General features: G+C 41.9%; 1 protein-coding gene across 7 annotated transcripts; it reads right to left on the bottom strand.

Moving 5' to 3' along the window:
* Window positions 1-1234: 1234 nt before the first annotated feature.
* Window positions 1235-16410, bottom strand: sh3bp2 (SH3-domain binding protein 2). 7 transcript variants are annotated; one of them, XM_020105909.2, is made up of 13 exons: window positions 16264-16410; window positions 6284-6423; window positions 6078-6180; window positions 5797-5914; window positions 5577-5644; window positions 4945-5030; window positions 4787-4867; window positions 3825-4563; window positions 3365-3482; window positions 3131-3186; window positions 2304-2379; window positions 1996-2055; window positions 1235-1903 (listed from the first exon to the last, which is right to left on the bottom strand). In XM_020105909.2, exons 2-13 carry the CDS (start codon window positions 6417-6419, stop codon window positions 1775-1777), a joined length of 1770 nt encoding a protein of 589 aa, XP_019961468.2. In that variant the 5' UTR covers window positions 6420-6423; window positions 16264-16410; the 3' UTR covers window positions 1235-1774. The 7 variants fall into 7 exon arrangements, with proteins under 7 accessions (XP_019961468.2, XP_019961463.2, XP_019961462.2 ...); XM_020105904.2 differs by lacking the exon at window positions 16264-16410 and adding an exon at window positions 13449-14673 and having other exon boundaries at window positions 3365-3479; XM_020105903.2 differs by lacking the exon at window positions 16264-16410 and adding an exon at window positions 13449-14668.
* Window positions 16411-18910: the final 2500 nt, after the last annotated feature.

Raw genomic sequence — 18910 nt, 5'->3', positions numbered from 1 at the left:
TCTGGGGTAAAGAAAACTACAATTCATACAATTTAGATGAAACGAACGAGTGAAAACATCATGAGGATTATTTTCTCCTAAATCTAAACACTGGACCTTTAAGTATTTCTGGATTGTGATATAATTACCCCCCCCCCCCCCCCTGTGGACACAATTGGTAATAACAGGAACAATGGTGGATTAAATTTGCATACAGCAGTTTCTCTGATTCTCGTTGACCGAGCGAGTGAAACAGGACCTGAGCAAAAATCACAATCACACAATCAAAATATAAAACACACATAATAAGACATAAAAATCTAATAAAAGACACATCAATCCCAAATTAAAACTTCAAATACACGTCATAATCACACATTAAAAGCAGTAATATTCATCGTTTTGTTTCATAAAGCCTTTTATACCTGTGTTTTCAAAGCTGCTGTACAAAGAAAGTTCATGATAATTTCTGTCTTTTCAAAGATTGGTCTTGTAACCGACCTCAGCTCTTTACCCTCCGTGTGTCAGAAGTTATTTCTCCTCCTTCTGATCATCTCGCCCGTGGATGTTCCAGAGGGCTGCGAGCTGCCAGCTTTTATCGGCTCCCGCAGTTTTTATCAGAGGATTGAACCTGATCTTCAGTGATGGCTGATGGCTGCTGATACACCCCAAGGCTTCTGTCCCAGATTTTTACATTCCCTCAAAACACACATACCCCCACAAAAATCCAGTGAACAGCTCTGTGGCCTCCGTCTCTCTGAAAGTCTTCTAACCCACACAGGTCTGAAGGCTGGAAATACTTTTTAACGAAATACAAAAATAGAAAATCGTCGTCCATCCTATTGTTATGAACAGGACGCCTTCAGGGAACCTCTTAGAACTTGGCTCAAATGTTCAGTTGGACTGAAAGATGAACTAATTTGATTTTGGTGGTCGAGAGTCAAAGGTCAAGGTCACTTCAACCTCCTGCTCTGGTGAATGTGATATATCAGAAACTTACAAATGGACTTAACTAGAATTTGGAGGTTAAAGTTCAAGATTGCTGCGATGCCACAGTCACATTTTTGCTTCATGAACATCTCCAGAAAATCCTCATATGACATCATATATGACATTTGGATAAATAAATATCTATAGATTGAAACTGCTCTGGTTGGTGGAGGTGTACAACCACAGGGAGGTGATTCTAGTTTTGTTTTAATGTCATTATGAAGCTGCAGAAGTTCCAGTTTAAAAAGAAAAGAAAACAACCAGAGACTCTCAACAATCCTTTATAAATTCTCAACATATTACACGTCTGTAGAAAATGTTGTATTTACATTTTTATAGACACATTTATTTTACAGTAGATAAAGCATTTACATATAGTCATGTGCAGTATTAAAGTCAGTGCGGCACAAACTGGAAAAGCTGTTTCCAAACATGTGGCACCAGTAATATTATAACGAGGCATGAGTTATACTTTCAAAATGTCTATTTTACAACGTTTAAATAAAAAATGCTGAACGGATTCTGATGAACTAAGATCTGCAGCTGTGGGTTTTGCGATCAGACAGATTCCAGGAGTCAACTGTGTGGTATTGTGTCACAGCGCCCCTCTGTGGACAAAACACTCCATGTCCATCTGACTCGCTCTTGGATTGGACCTCACCACTCGTGAGTGGTTCTCCTGCTCCGGTTTCAGTTGTTGGGACTTTATGGTTTCACCCATTCGTTTGTTTGTTTGCTTGTCAATTCGTGCTGCAGTTTGAGTGATGGAGGTCTGAGCTCTGCTGACTGTGTGTGGATCCGACGCTCAGAGTCTCATGAAAGGCTTCTGCAGGCAGAGCGAGCCGTGGTGAGGAAGAGGATGGTTGTGGTAGTGTTCGATCAGAGCTGACAGGGAGGGGAAGGTCACTTCACCATCAAGAAACATTTGGTCGTTCTGTTCAAAGAGCAAAAGTTTCTCCCGTCACGTTATGTCTCATCATTACACAGATAATGAATTTAACAAAGAGCAGTGTGTGTGTTTCTTACGTCCACAAACAGTCGGTAGTTTCTGGCTTTGGCTAAACTGACATCCCACACCACCAACACCTGGAAAACACAATGCAATACAAATGTGTTGTCATATAAAACCAACATTGTTTTCAGTATATATACACGATTGGTTCAATATATCTGCAAATGTAGAATGAAGATAATGAAGTCACTTTTCAGAAATAAAGATTATTTAGGTCCTAACTTGAAAATCAAACATCAGGCACTGCGGAGGTCAAAACGAGATGTTGTCTTTTACTTTTTGTTTTGAAGTCACTAATTTCTGCAGCTTCATGTTTTGTTACCTGGGAGGTTTTGGTTCCAGAGTTTCTGATGCCGTACAATCCGTCCTCTGGGGGCTCGAGACCCTCTCTGAATAACCTGCAGGTAACCACATCAGAGTATCATCAGTTATTTTCTGCAATGGCATGACGCTGCAAACATGCTACTCAACAAGGATTCACATACATGATACAAATAAAAATCTATTCAATCCCTGCATGAAATAAATCAGAAACAGAGAGGGGTTTTCTTTTTTGCCACTAGAGGGCAGTGACATCAGGGGTTGTATTTGTCATAACAAGAACATGATACCGTCCAAATTTACTTTTGCTGGTTTTACTGTGGAGAAAATTAAGTGGCTGAAATGTTCATATCAGTCAATGTTGACAATTATCACAAAAAATGTCTTTAAAGGCAGAAAAATCCAAATATTGAACAGTAAAGAAATGAGGTGGAACATTAAAAGCAGAGTGTTACACATCCTCAATGTGCATTGTATCAATATATAATGATTTTCTGTTATATTCAATTGATGAGAATTATATTTCTATAGCTTTGACATTGTTTTATTGTCCATGTCTAACTTGCATCTTAATGAGTTGCTGTTATGATGGTGAGAGAAGGTTTCACTATGTGTACGAGCGGAGCATCGCTGGTGCGAAGCAGAATAAACTGTTTATAGTACTATCTTTATAAAGTGCTATTAAAATAACCCCACTGCTTAAGCATAGAAATCTACCCACAATGCACCTGACCTACACCGTATTATAAGACCAATTCAACCATTTTAGATCTGAAACTATCGAACACACTAACAGCTCGGTATTCAAAAATAAAGCATGTGTCATACTTTTCTACGAAGCTTGTTTCAGTTGTGTCGATGAACACGGAGTCCGGCAGCTGCACCTGTGGAAAAACAACACCAACACGTAAACAACATGTTTACAGGAGAACAGAGTAGAATTAGAACTAGAACAGAGATGGTCCCGCCTACAAATCATAAACATATTCTCCAGACGGTTGGTCGTTCAAATGTTTGTGGTGAAAGTTGATGTGACTTCAGCCTCAGTCTTCACTTTCTTACATTCTCGTAGTCGTCATCCGAGTCGTCTCTGCCTTTGACCGGATCTCGTTCCCTCCTGAACTCCAACGGCACCTCGTCCCCTGACGAGCGGAAGCTCTGGCCCTCTGGTGATGCTCTTCTGGTGGGAAAACATTTCTCAATGAGGAAGAATCAACCAGAATCACCCTTTTTTATATTTTTCCAGACTATGTGAAATTAATTTCAGGGGAATTTTACGGAACTAAAACGTGAGGATAATTTATTTTTGTTGATGATGTTGTTTGTATTCCTGATGTCTTCCTAACTTTCTATTTCTACATTTGTTCTAAATTGCTAAGCCAGGCTAAACACTCCTCTCTCGACTAAATGAATCGGATGGTATATATCATTTTCATTTAATGCAACAAGGAAAACAGATTTTAAATGAATGTGGAATTGCTTCTCTGTGGTTTATGTGTTTTTGCATTTGACTGCAGCTTACTGAAGAGCGGTTCCTGGTTGCTTGGGCTTGGCTGCAGGTGTTGGGGGTTTGACGGCTGGTGGAGGAGGTTGGCTCACCCCCGGCTTATTGTGTAGTCCAGGTTTGAGCAGAAGAGAGATCGGAGGGTGGTCAGGGAGTGGTGGGAGACAGGGGGACATCTGATTGGGGGACAGGGATTCTGATGTCCCAGGTCTGGTGGTGGACCTTCCAGGATTTGGGGACTTATGGGGCAGCAGAGTGGGCCTGCTGTGGAGGTGGCTGTTTCCCAGCGACTGGCTCCCTCCAACATTCACGGAGCAGTGGGCGGGACCATTTAGCACCATCCTTTTGTCTAATTCCTCACAGATGGGCAGAGTGGAGGCAAATTGGTTTGAAATTGGCCTCCAGTCAATCTTGCTGTTCACTGGCACACCTGTGTATGGCGCCTTGTTCAGAGGAGGAGTTCTCTTTGGATTGGGCGGAGGAGGAGGAGGAGGAGAGTCTGAAGACAAGGGCATGCTCAGGTGGGACATTAAGGGGAGAGGGGAAGGAGGGGGGCCTTTGTTTGGGTCCTTCAGTCTGAAGGGAGGTGGGAAAGCGGGCGGTGGTCTTTTGGGGAGTGGGGAGATCGAGGTTCTGTGCTGTGATGGGACGGGAGGAGGCGGGCCTTTGTGGAAACTTGGACCAGAGTCTTGACGAAGCTGGAACACTGGCGGCACCGGAGGGGGAGGGTAGGAGGGGGGTGGCCCCGTCGGTCGACCTGAAACAGTGAGAAAGAAATCGGACTGATTTCCTGTTTGTGGTAAAGTGTTTTTGTGTAACTTCACCCCGAAGCTAGAGTTATTCTTTGAACAAAATCATTCTTGAAACAAAAAAGTTTTCATGTAAATGAAACAATGAACAATGAACAAATCACCTACTGAATATAAAAGGACAGAGCAGGAGTCAGATATAACTGTGTGTGTATTGTGCGGCATCATCACCTGTATGTGGCGGCGAATAGTTGGCGTCGGGCTTCAGATAGTCTTCCTCATCATCATCATCATCATCCTCCTCGACGTAATCTGAGCACAGCAGAGAGAGTTAACGACACAGAACTACCACGTGTGTTTTGTGAGTGCGTTCTTCGGGGCTCTGTTACCATCGTCTGCGTTACTGTTGTGGTGTTTGATGTCCATGGGCCGCTCGATGCTGCCGTAGAAACTGTCAGCATCTGAGTCAGAGTCGCTACGGCAACAAAGACAACGTTATTATGAACTTGAGGTTATCAAAAGTTCAGAGTGAAAGATTGAGGTGAAAGGATCATTTGGCAGAAATTGAGTATAAAATAACCCTTGTCATGTTTTTCCTAGCGTTTCATTAAAATTGTATCAATTGTTGTTTTCTTTACCCAAGAATGGGCCTTTAATATATTTAAATACTTTATATTTAATACTTTTATATATAAGTATTTACATCAGGAGCGGCTCCTCTCTACGGAGGCCCTTTTGAGTTTTTATGAAAACTGAAGGTTCTCTTTCATGTTTGGAAGGAGAGGGTGAGGTGAGGGGGGTTCAGCTGCAACATGACACCTAACCACTAGATGTCACTAACCTTTACACACTGAACCTTTAAATGGATTAATAAATAGATAGATAGGCCTATAGGGGTCCAGGTTGTTTTCTCTGCAGTAAAATGAGATAATTAAAGAATAATCCAGCCTATCCAGGGCCCCTGAGCTGCAGCCTGTGCATTAATCCACACCAGACAGTGTGATGTGTGACGTGAAGCTACCTGGGAATTAGGGATTCTTTCCGGTCATTGTAGTGATCGATCTCCCTCCGCAGGTGTCGCATCCATTTCTATGAGACAACAAAACACGTAGCAGGGGTCTGAGTGTATGTCATTGTGTAAGATGAGCAAATTCAATACATGAAATCAAACAGAAAAACAAAAAACGTTTTGATAGTAAAATGAATTTTGATATTAAAACTCATTGCGTGGTCGTTCTCACCCTCCTCTCGTCCTCGCTGGCGGCAGAAAAAAACCACGTCCTGTGTTTCTTGCTGAAGTGGACGATCTTAAAAGGAAAAACATTGTTGGACGTCGTCTCCTCTGCTGCTCTCATCACTCTATGGAAGAGAACAACCGTAAGAGTCACTAGGGGGCCAAGATCATTCAGCTTCACTGTTGGGGAGCTGTGATGTCGTCCATCTTTATTTATGGTCAGCTGTAAATGTGCTTAAAAACATCATCACAGTTTGATGACTCAGCAGCTGAAGAGTTTTCACTGACCTGTTGTAGCCATTGAGAGAGAACGCCCCCTGTGGTGCTGCAGAAGTACTGCTCTTAAAGTAGTACACACAGCCCTTGTGGATGATGATGTATCTCAGAGGCCCTGAAAGATATTATGAAGGTTTCCATCCATCCTCAAAAGGTGCAAACACAGAAGTTGCTGGATCATTTCTTGGATGTTAAATCTTTTTTTATCAGGAACTCACATTTCATGAGGCTGAACTGACTGCCCCCCTTCTTGTGGAGGTACCCTGCTGTGGAAACTCCCCCGGGCATGGTGAGGAGGTTCTGAGCCCCAATGGCTCGCATCGGCACAGGCCAGCACACCTCTGGAGATGACATGGTTCTACAGAAGAGGAGGCGAAAGTCCGTCACAGGTCAGGGTTAGTAATGTGTCCTTCTTTGAAGAAGAAAAAAAGACAGGTACGATATTTGAGGATTCAGAAAACATTTAAAACAGTCACCTCCAAGTTACCAAAGCTGCCTCTCACCTACATCAGCTCTCACACAAAGCACACGAAAGCAACCAGAGATCATGGTTCCTTCATAGAAGCTGCTAAATCAAAACATTCACAACTAGAATGTCATTCAGAAGAGCTCATATCTCTACCGAGGCCCAAAAGTCCTTGGCCCATGTTCGGTCCTTCCACCAAATTTTCTGTAAATTCCTTTAGTAGTTCTGGGATTACTTTGTTGATGCAAGTTATTCTCTGAGAAATCAAAAACAATGTTACAGATTCCTGGATCCGTCATCTTATCCGTACAAAAATGTAATGGGTTCTTAACTGACCCATAATACATCATTCCATCACGCTCCGTAAAGTAGTTTTTGTGTTATCTTGCTTTCGATCAAACAATTCAACAAATGAACAGGGGGGAAACATAAGAATCCTTCCAAAGTGAGAGAGGAATATTTTTTTCTTCTTCTCTAACACCACTCAGGTGTTGCCTACCTCCTCCTGAGCCTTTTGCTGATGATCTGAAAAGCAGCGCTCTCTCTCAGCAGGTTGACTGTGGAGGTGAACCTCAGCAGGTCCATCACAGAGAAGCCGGACTGAAGACACAGCGGAGCGGACTCAATCACTCTCAACCCTCCCTCTCTCTCTGGAGGCATTTGTTGATTTATATCTCCCTCGCCCTCTCTTGTACATAAATACACTCAAACTGAGATAAATACGTGAACACACACATTCAGTCCAGACAGGAAACACATCATGCCCTGGGTTCTTGTGCTGGGGTTCAAGAGGTATGTGCATGTGTGTGTGTGTGTGTGAGAGAGAGAGAGTGAGAGAGAGAGCAGTTGTCAAAATAAACATCCCAAGTAAAGTTCTTCATCCTCTGTTTATATGTAACTTCCAGTTTATTGAGAGCATCTACTGACCTCACAGGGAAGGAGAGGGAGTGTGTGTGGGTGTGTGTGTGTGAGGCTCAGGAATGAAGATGTCTTGCCAGAATCTCCTCCCTTTTACTGAGATAAAAAGTGCAGAAGTGGTATTTTTTCCAGTAACTCATCAACTGTTTCTGTCTAAGCTGCAAAGGCTTTTCAGAACAGGGAGATCAACACCTTTCTGAGATGTTTGGGGCATGATTAAGAGCATGAGGGGAATCGGAAGGGAATGGCAGTATCCAATACCAAAGATGGGGGAGGATGCGGCAGTGTCTGATGAAGAGAAGGCAGAGATGATGGCTAAAGCACTTCTTGAAATCCATAGTTCTTATCACTTGACTCAGGATGGCAAGAGAAAAAGGGCAATGAGTCGATCAGCTCTTCCTGAAATTCTAGAGAGAAGGGACAATGCTAACAGTTCAGCGGATGCTCCATTCACTTATGAAAATGATAGGACACACTAAACTCAATAATAACAATCATGGAAGCTAGAAAGGAAATGGCGTTTCCACCAATCGAGAGATTTTTCTCTTAGCCGGTAAAGATACTCTAATAACGTATACGAACGCACTACGAAATTCCAGAACCTTCTATTTTTCATTATTAATAGAAGAAAATAAGACCAACCTCAGGTTCCTCTTCAGCTCTGTAGCCAAGCTCACAGAGAGTCAGAGCTGTACTGGTCCATCAGTCCTATAATTCTGAGCAGTGACAATTTCATGAAGTTCTTTACAAATCAAATTTTAACCATCAGGGAAAAAAATCTCCTCCTCCTCCTCATGAATAGCACAGAAACATTGTCCAGTACAGAAACCATAGCACAGGTTCTCCTTGCTGCTTGTTTGCAAAATACATTTTCATAAAAAAGATGTATTTTTTCTTGTAGTATTACGACTTCATTCACGCTGCAGTTCCACAGCTGACCACATGAGAAAATTGTGTGGTGCTGTGGGATCTAATGTGGTCTCTAAATAAATATAAAATAATAACGCAAAGCATAGAAGAGGTAAAACGTAACAATGGGAATCTTCAATAAATCGAAAGATGCACTCAGGCAAAACAGGGGAGTGACACAGGGAAAGACATGAACAACTTACGGGGAACGTGGCGAAAGATGACGAGACACATGAACATGATCAGGGTAAATGACGACGAGGGCATAAGACGACAAAACTTTTGTTACTGCATTCCCCCCCCATCTACCTGACAGAAACACAGAGATGAACATAGCACAAAACACGGATTCAAAACGTCACAAAAACACTGTTCAAACTTGAACTGAAAACACTCTTAATAAAAGAGGACAAAATACAGTAACCGTGACTCTCCGCTTATTTCATACATTTTGGAGCCATTTCTAAATTGCCACTTTTTTTACCAATGTTTTAGAGAAGATTGTTTACCATGAGTTGACTTATGTTCTGAACAATCACAATATATTTGACCGCATTCAATCAGGTGTCCCATTAAAAACCAGTGAAGAGGGTAATTCTAATCACTGTTTATCTCGTCTTTCTGAAATAAAATGCTGGACGTCCCAAAACCTCCTCAAACTTGAAACAAAATTGAGACAAATCTCTTTCGTCCATTAAAGTCCATCCCCATTGTACAGAGAAATGTCAGTAGACATCAAGCCTGCAGCCAGAACCCTGGGTGCGATGTCTGAAAGTGATCTTTCATGATAGAAATCTGAAATTCTTTATTAAATTTCATTTCATATACAATTTGATAAGTGGAGGAAGAAACTGAAGCACTCAAGAGTAAACCCCACTACCATGAATAGAGAGAGAGAGAAACAGAAAGAGAGAGAGAAACAGAAAGAGAGAGAGAAAGAGAGAGAGAGAAACAAAAAGAGAGAGAGAGAGAGAGAGAGAGAGAAAGAAAGAGAGATGTTTCCCTCAGTTTTTCCGACATGAGAAGAATCGGGAGAGGGCGCTCTTTTTGGACAGAAGACGTTTCAAAGATGTGACGACGCATGTCTCAACCACTGGGTTCTTCATACGCATTTCAACCAGCAGCAGCTCTGGACAGGGCCACATCTTACGTAGGTCCTTGATAATGATCTCGACTGCCAATTCCACTTTAGCCTTCTCGTGTGTCCTCGTGACAAGCTGGCTCACGAGCAAACGGACATACATGTTTCTCTGGGTTTATGACATCTCGTTTGCTGTCTTCTCCTTCATGTCATCAGGAGGACAGAGAGAGAGATGTTTCTCTCAGTTTTTCCGACATGAGAAGAATCGGGAGAGGACACTCTTTTTGGACAGAAAACCTTTCAAAGCTGTGGCGATGCATGTCTCAACCTCTGGGTTCTTCAAACGCATTTCAACCAGCAGCAGCTCTGGACAGGGCCACATCTTACGTAGATCCTTGAAAATGATCTTGTGTGGTATTTCAATGTTTTTATGGGTCAGATTTAAGTCAGCGTCTTTCAACTCGGCCCATATGTTGTTGAACAGATTCTCAATTATTTCCGATCCATTCTCTACTCCCAAATCCACTTTAGCCTTCTCGTGTGCCCTCGTGACAAGCTGGCTCACGAGCAAACGGACATACATGTTTTTCTGGACTTCTGACATCTCGTTTTTTCTCTTCTTCACTTCAATGACCTTTGGGAGCTCTGGTGTTACTGGTATGATCCTACAAGCGTCCATCACCCTGTTGGTGTGGCTATCAACCATCTTGTTCACAAACCAGCTCATGATTGATAGGAAATATGACACCTCCTTCTGTATGTCTCTGTATATTTTGGTATGTGACTCAGGAACAACCGCTGTGTTTTTTGAATCTAGAGAGATCGCCTTATTTGTGACGTACAAGTAGAGGAGATCAGCGATTCCTTTTGTAAACAAAAGAACTCTGTTAGGTGGAATACTTTTCATTTTTTCAAAGACACAAGTCTCATCTTCAGTCGTCAGCCTCATCTCTACCTGAAGCAGAGAGTAAATGTACGACATCAAATTCTCTATTGAATGCTTGGTCTTTCTTGGTTTCTTCTTGAAACACTTATTGACTTTAGTCACAATTTTGAAAATCCAAGCTGTGGCAAATGTCTTTGCAAAAGTGTTCTTGATCTTCCTCTCTTGTGCTTCACTACTCTTTCTCTTTTTGGAGTGGAGGCCAGGAACTTCATGTATAACAATTTGCATGCTTTCCACCATGACCGCCTTAATAATTGCCTCTGCAGCATTTCTGATCTCCTCAGAAGAACTCTGCTTGATGTTCTTATTGTTTAAGATCTCATCAAAAATGTGCTCTGTGATGTCAGTCACCTCCTGGGAAATGACTTTCTCGAAATTTTTCCTTTCCTCACTTTGAACACTGCTGTATGTTGCCTCAACTGTTGAGCATGAGCAGCTCTCGTCCGCTTCGCTCTCTGCAGTGTCCTTCTCCTGTGAGGGAGTGATCATGCTTCGACGTTTTCGCAGCTTGCTGCCGTAAAAGCAACACATTTTAGCAGCAAATTCCATGAAAGTCTTGCTGATTATATGGATCATTTTGTCCAGTTTGACAGGGTCTGTGACATGGGTCATTACTGGCCCCTGAGAGGGCACAGAGGTGGGACTATTACTCAGGCTGGAGTTGATAGTGTCAGTCACCTCCTGCACAACCAAGTCTGTGAGATTAACCAAATTCACAGACTTAAGTTCACCGCCCGGTGCAAAACTCGCCCTGATTGTGTCGCCCAGACTGGACCGAACATCCTCCTGAGTTACAGTTGAGAAAGAAAGAGTCTTCAGCATGGCTGTTGAAACTGTTGACAGGATGTCAAGAAAAAGCTGTGCCAACAGAACCTTCGTGACATTATCCGGTTTGCCTTTCTTTAACAAGCTCCACTCCTCTGTAGTCAGCCTTGTAAAGAAGTTCTCAATGAGCGGCTGAATGGTCTCGATTTTTATGTCAGGTTCGGTTTGTGAGTGGGACGACATGGTGATTGTTTCTACTAGCTTTTCTGAAAATCTTCTCGCTGGTATTGTTTAACTGCACAGGTAGAGTGTTGTGCTCAATAAGTGAGGGTTTAGGGTAAAAGGTCTGTATCTATAATGCAGATATCTCCTCTACACAAAGGCTCTTCTGTTTAGTGGTAGGTAATACATAAACCTTTATTGACAAGTATTAAAGGCAGAATTCTTCAGAAACCAAGAGCTTTAAAGACAAGTGATTCATTAAATGAACTTAACATCCCTTTGATCTTACTTTCTTCCAAAGTAAGATCAAAGGGAAGAAAGTAAGATCAAAGGGATGTTAAGCCAATGGAATTCTGGGAGTTTATTGCCAACGGATTAGAACTCAAAAGAAAATAGATTTAAGCAACTAGAACAGTCAATTCAAAAGTAGTCTCAAAGTAAAAGAAGGATAAAGAGAAAGGTGGTTCCTTGGTGGACGGATGAGTGTGGCCAAGTAGTGAAAGAGAGGAATAGAGCTCTCAGGATCTCAGCCTATGCAGAATTTAATTGAGTATAAACAGGCAAAAGCAAGGGTTAGGAAAATGGTACGAAAGGCAAAGTTGGCAAGTTTTTTGTAATAAACAGGGAGATCAACACCTTTCTGAGATGTTTGGGGCATGATTAAGAGCATGAGGAGAATCAGAACGGAATGTCAGTATCCAATAACAAAGATGGGGGAGGATGCGGCAGTGTCTGATGAAGAGAAGGCAGAGATGATGGCTAAAGCACTTCTTGAAATCCATAGTTCTTATCACTTGACTCAGGATGGCAAGAGAAAAAGGGCAATGAGTCGATCAGCTCTTCCTGAAATTCTAGCGAGAAGGGACAATGCTAACAGTTCAGCGGATGCTCCATTCACTTATGAAAATGATAGGACACACTAAACTCAATAATAACAATCATGGAAGCTAGAAAGGAAATGGCGTTTCCACCAATCGAGAGATTTTTCTCTTAGCCGGTAAAGATACTCTAATAATGTATACGAACGCACTACGAAATTCCAGAACCTCCTATTATTCATTATTAATAGAAGAAAATAAGAACAACCTCAGGTTCCTCTTCAGCTCTGTAGCCAAGCTCACAGAGAGTCATAGCTGTACTGGTCCATCAGTCCTATAATTCTGAGCAGTGACAATTTCATGAAGTTCTTTACAAATCAAATTTTAACCATCAGGGAAAAAAATCTCCTCCTCCTCCTCATGAATAGCACAGAAACATTGTCCAGTACAGAAACCACAGCACAGGTTCTCCTTGCTGCTTGTTTGCAAAATACATTTTCATTAAAAAAAATGTATTTTTTCTTGTAGTATTACGACTTTATTCACGCTGCAGTTCCACAGCTGACCACATGAGAAAATTGTGTGGTGCTGTGGGATCTAATGTGGTCTCTAAATAAATATAAAATAAAAACACAAAGCATAGAAGAAATAGGAGAGCCTCATAAGCTCATAATCAAAATCGGTCATGAAAAATAAAAACAGAGAAAAAATACAAAAGAGAAAGGGTCAACGAGGAGTTTGACATTTTGCATTAGAATTTAAACACAGCCATGACGGCACAAACTTGGTTTTTGTTCATGATATGGGTTTACTTTTGACATCCTGTGATGCAGTTCAAAAACTATATATCTTTGTGTAACAGCATATTTAGAAAGCAGACACATTTATAATTACTTTATAATTAAAATAATAACCAATCAACAGCTTCTCCAACTAAAATTTACAGCTTTCACACGGTTGATGAAATCCTTCTGTTGCCTCACACACCTCTACTTATGGGGAAGAAACCAATTTAAAAACTAACTGATGCAGATGAAATCAACCTTTTTCTTTTTAAAGGGCGACTTTTACCCATGTTAAGAAGAACAACCACTAACTGTCAAGTACCTGAAACCACAAAAAGACAGAAACCAATGTACGTGATTTACCAGGTTTTAGAACTGGTTGCCAAACCCAAGCGAGGTAAGTAAAACTTGACTGTAAAGACGTCCAGATGATGAGTAACAGAAAGTAGAAACAAGCCAAAACCGAAACTTACATGACACTCCTCTGTTCCCGAAAACATATCCTACCGCTCGGCTTGGTGCTCCGCGCAAACGACTTCCTCCTCATGGACGGAGCGGACATGTCGGTGGACACGATGGCGGCAGCACAGCGCGGTTTACCAGCATACTTTTAAAGCACGTGGAACGACAGGAGGATGGATGTAAGGTTGGATGGAACAAAGGTGGAATGGCCTGAGTTGTAGATTTGAGAGCAGATGAGAATATGCTGAGAACAATAAACCGGATCAGAATATGGAGGAAAGACAGAAAAGAAGGAGGAACAAACAGAAAGAGGGATTGACGGAGAAAATGGAGGAAAAGTTGTTAAAAGAATCGCAGAGAAGTGTCGGCTTTGTCGAGTAGAGAGTCTGTCGGTGGTCTGCACCCCTCGTACTCTGCCAGTCGCTTCCTGAAGGGGCCTCCTCCTCCAGCCCCAGCCTCTCATTGGTCAAGCAGCTTTGGCAGGTTCCTTCCTGCTTCCTCAGAGCTAGTATGTGATTGGCTGCCGGATGCAACCCACACAACATAACACATAACACACCTCACACACTAAGAAAGGACCTGGGAAAGTGACTGGGGGACTTTCCATCCCGTAAGGCTGGAACAATACCGAGGTCAAGCACACACACACACACACACACACACACACACACACACACACACACATAGATACTCTAAGTCCTGAAATGCAGCAGTGCCTGTGAAGCGACTGATTTACGTCACTACAACCGATTCACAAAATAGTAGAATCGAATCTATATAGCCGGCGAAAGTGGCCTACGCATTTTTCCTTGTGTGGCAGTTTGTTTATGTGACGGCAAGCCGCAACTAATGTTGCCTGCAAAAGTTCAATCCTCCATGAACGACTAAACTTTTTTCATGCAACAAAACAATGTGAAAAAACAACAAACTTTCCTACTTTGTGCTCATTTACTTTCACGCCCCGGCTTTAAAACAAAAGTTTTTCACCACATATCAGAGACACATTGAGGTGTTTGGTTGGACATCAGTTATTCAGAGCGCTGAGGTCTGCTGGTCCCCATCTGACGGGTCTGAAGCCACCAGCCCTTCTTCTGAGTAGCAATGTGAGTCACCAGAGTGATTCAAAGAAAAACTGTTCTTGACTGCTAATTCTAATACTAATAAATCATCTAATGCCAGCATCTGACGTCAGTGGCAGTAACACACACACAAAACCTAAAACTATCCTTAAAAAAGTTTTCAACCATAGAATCATGTGCGTCATAATGTGACAACATGAGTAATACCTGGACAACACACACACACACAGACTGCCAGCACCATTCATAAAACGAAGTCTATGAGACAAAGCATTTGACATCCATTAGTAAATGAGACAACAAGAGAAGCATCTGCACAAACACACATCTCACTGTGATCGAGCTGCTTCTCATGGCACACCAGAAGTTGTGCGTTGAAATGGAACAAACAAAGTTTCTGACCACAAACTAATTCATAGAAAAGCCATAAAAGAGTGAAACAGCTCCACGGTGACACTGGTATCAAACAGATGTGTGAAGTGAATCCATACATTTATTTGGTTAGCGATGTAGCTTCAGCTAAAAAACAATCTGCCAGCCCCAGTTGTTAATTCACCATCACTGCAAATGAGAGGCTGCTGTCGTCTACTTCTGAAATCAAGAACGTGTTATAATTAGGTGGACAATCCACAATATGTTAGCTGACGTTACACAAGATACAATAAACATTCATTGTTATGCAGATGAAACCTTGGATAACCTTTGCTACCAAGCTCGAGTTATCATACTAAAAACTCAACCAGGAATAAAGATGGAGAAAAACTAGTCCACACTTTTGGATTTTTGGACTTTCTCATTACCAGGCTGACCCAACAAGTCTCTAAAGATGCTTACGTTGATCCAGAATGCTGCTGTACAAGAACTGGGAAAAGTCCAGGCCTCGGACACCACGAAAACCCCTCAGCACTGGCTCCCTACTTCATTTTTAAATCTTTTACATCTAAAAATTCTTTACTGGTCTGGAAGCATAAAAAAGGTGAATTATACCCTGTTACCCCACTAGAACCCTGCACTCCCAGAATGCATACTCAGTTGTGGTTTCTTCAGCTGTCAGACTGTGGATTCATCTCCTAGTTTGGGGCTCGGAGGCAGACACTCTCTCCATGTTTAAGAGGAGGCTTTCCTTTATGATAAAGCTCATAAGTCTGAGCCATGATACTGCTGAGGGACTACCCATGATTCACCACGAGGTTGTCTTTTCTCTTACCATCCCTACCATCTTCATATCCTATTAATGCATGTTACTCACTTCTTCTCCAATAGTTTTGTGCTCTCTCATCCCTTTCTGATGTAGAGTCTGGATGTGGAACTGCAAACCACTGACTTCCCCCCACGATTGTGGTCAACACCTATTATTTCTATTATGATTATTCATCTCCATGCGAAACTTGAACCTGTACTCTTGTACTCTGCTCCACCCCCAAACAGCTGAGGCTGATTGTTACCAAGTCAGACTCTGGTTCAGCTTGAGGTTTCTCGCTGTTGGAATATGCTCTCTATGAAAATTGCCCTATATATAAATTTAGCACTATATGAATAAAACTAACGGGACATAAAACTAGAAGAAAGCAACACAAATGAACTGTAACACAAACTAGAAAAAGTTCTCTGGATTACTTGCATGTCTGTAGAAGTATTTCTTCCTCTGACTAAAGACAACTAGCAGCTGTCCCCGTCTTTGAAAAACCAAACAGTCCGTAAAGATCACGTCTTGAATAAACTGTAGTTACATTTGAATTAAACTCACCCATGGAGCGCTGCATCAGCTGTGTAGTTCCTCTGTCCGTGACTGTGTCATCAGGGGTTTGAGTCCTGCACAGCGTAGCTTCAGCCCACTTCACTTCCTGGCGTTTCAGAACTACTGTACAAAGTGTCATGACACTCTCCTTTCAACCACAAGAGAAACTGGCTGCAACGTGGTTCTGCTCACAACCATAAATGCACTCCTCAGCAGTATTAACTACTTTATGGTGTAATATAAACTGCAATTTACAGGATTTAAGCAAGTCCTTGAAACAGAAATCAGCACAAAACTTTGAAAACATTGTGTATTTATCTAAATATATACACGTATCAGGTTTCACTGGCTGTATGACTGCAGAACTTCATGAATAACTTCCCCTTTACAGACGGATCATTCCTCCAACATCTGCTCAGCAATTATGTCATAAACAAACACCCACACTGAAAGTCTGTGTCCATAGTATAAAACTAAATTAGCTCTGGGTGTAGTGAGCAGAAAAAGCACCAGCAAGTAGTTTCTACTGTGAATTTAAAAGTGCTGGAAAAATCCAAAGCATATTGTTGTAGATGGTTTTCTACAATAGTTTGAATTATTTTTAACATCCTGTCTTATTTACCAAAACATGCTCCAGAACTATTCCTGCAGCCGCCTGGGAAAATGTGTTGTTTGTTGGACGTCATGCTCGAGTATACTCCATAGTTTTCAGTGGTTTCTTCCTTGCAGTGGCACGATGCCCCAGAGATGGCTGCAGGGGGCGGTGTTTCTAAGTAAGAGTGACATGGTGCTGCTTTAATGATGAAAACTCTCTATTCACGATGCAGCCTGATGATGTACGACACATCCACATTGTTGTGTTATTATCAATGCAATAGAATCCTTTGTCTCGGGTGTGTACTGACTCCCATCATATGGTTTCTAGAGCAACAGCATCTCAGCTGATTCATCTCATGGCTCATCAAACATTTTGCGGTAAAAGCAGACTGCACATCCTCCTGTGGCATTTTTAGGTATATTTCTTCTCTGTCTAGAATCTGAACCTCAGACAGGAAAAGTAAATTTACTGTGGCTTTCCTTTGTCAGTGTGCAGGCAGTTATGACAGGGAACTGTAGGGGAGCTGGAGTGAATGTTCTCCTCCACCACAGCTCATCTCCCTGCAGCGTCTGTGTAGTCTGGGCTTTGTGCTGCTGATAAACAATTGCTCATCTAAAACCAAGAGTTTAACACAAACTGTCTCTGTGCTGAGATTTAAACAAAAGTATAGTCCTGAGAAGTTGAGCCAGTGAACATAGAAACGGAATAAAGTGATATTGACGTAATATACCATTTTAGACTTTCTGGCGCAGCTATCCTTAGTAGGACTTTGCATTGACTTCCATTCATTTTGCACAGCCAACCAGGACTAATTCATGTCTAGCCCTTACCTTAAATTACATCTGACCTCTAAACTTAACCAGGACCAAGCTTTGGTCCCCATAGGGTCAACATCTGCTCCTGTCAGTGTTTATGCCAGAAAAGGTCCTAAAGATGTTACAAAATGAGTATACACCCTAACCCTAACGCTCAAGTTCGATAATTTCACTGTCCCCAAAATGTGACAGTGATGTTATTTAAATTATTTTGGGTCTGTGATGGAGAGATTTGCATGTTCAGAATTTTTCTGAAAAGGGGGGACAGATAGAAGACAGGTGTAGGTGTGATGTGAAAATGTGGTGGGTGTTGGAAACTGCTCAGGGTTCTCTTTGTTCAGCACATAGTGAGAACATTAATGCCATGTTTATGTTGAAGGACTAAACACTTGTGCATGTTTCATACATACATTTGTTTGTTTCATCCATGGGAGACGGTTTAGTTGAGATCTTTTCTACTGACCTGTCTGACATTGACATTTTGTCAGAAAACAGTTTCTCCTATTTAGAGGTTTTCGATTTTAAATTGCTGTAAATAATTAAAAATGTCCAGTGTCTTCACTGCAGTCTGTAACATGTTAACTTTTCTCTTACCGTCTTTACTCTTTTCGCTGAAGACATCTTTTTTTCTTGACTGACCTGACCTTGACCTTTTTCCAGAGCCACTGCAACTGACCACTTTTTGACGTGAAGGGGCAGCGGCTCTTGTCCGAGCTCCCTCCGGATGTCTGAACTCCTCACACTGTCTCTAAAGCTGAGCTCAGTCACCCGACAGAGAAATTAAATTTCGACTGGTTGCATCTGCGATCTCATTCTATCTCGAGGTCATAGACGACCACCTGCTTCACACTTGGCTGCAAACAGCTCCAGTGCACACTTGAGTTCACACTTGGCTTGCCAGAAACTCTCCATTTCAGTCAGTATACAAGACTGTCCTGTATGACTGCCATCGTATAGGCAGCAAAGTGGAAGTACAGTATGTTGGCAGGGACAGCATCAATGAGCCTGGAACAAAACCTGATGAATACTACTTGATAACATCTTACACATAAAACACATTGATGCAGACCCACAGTCTTTAAGCCTGATTCAGCTGCAGAAAGAAAAGCATCTCACTGAACAGGGAATTAACATAAACAGTCAGTGATGGAAAAACTGACAGCAGCAGCATCTAACAACTTTAAAATATTGAAGGTATATTTAGTGCTGACTTAATAGTCACTGAGTTATTTAAGTGGGTGGC

Source organism: Paralichthys olivaceus, chromosome 18, assembly GCF_024713975.1.
Source record: "Paralichthys olivaceus isolate ysfri-2021 chromosome 18, ASM2471397v2, whole genome shotgun sequence".
NCBI lineage: Eukaryota > Metazoa > Chordata > Actinopteri > Pleuronectiformes > Paralichthyidae > Paralichthys > Paralichthys olivaceus.
This window is presented reverse-complemented; position numbering and strand designations above follow the sequence as displayed.

Coding starts and splice junctions, on each gene's coding strand:
- sh3bp2 (XM_020105910.2), bottom strand. CDS start 7,191: ATGCCTCCAGAGAGAGAGGGAGGGTTGAGAGTGATTGAGTCCGCTCCG. Junction 3,187..3,364: donor CGGATGACGACTACGAGAAT/GTAAGAAAGTGA, acceptor GTTTTTCCACAG/GTGCAGCTGCCGGACTCCGT. Junction 2,056..2,303: donor CTGGAACCAAAACCTCCCAG/GTAACAAAACAT, acceptor TGTGTTTTCCAG/GTGTTGGTGGTGTGGGATGT.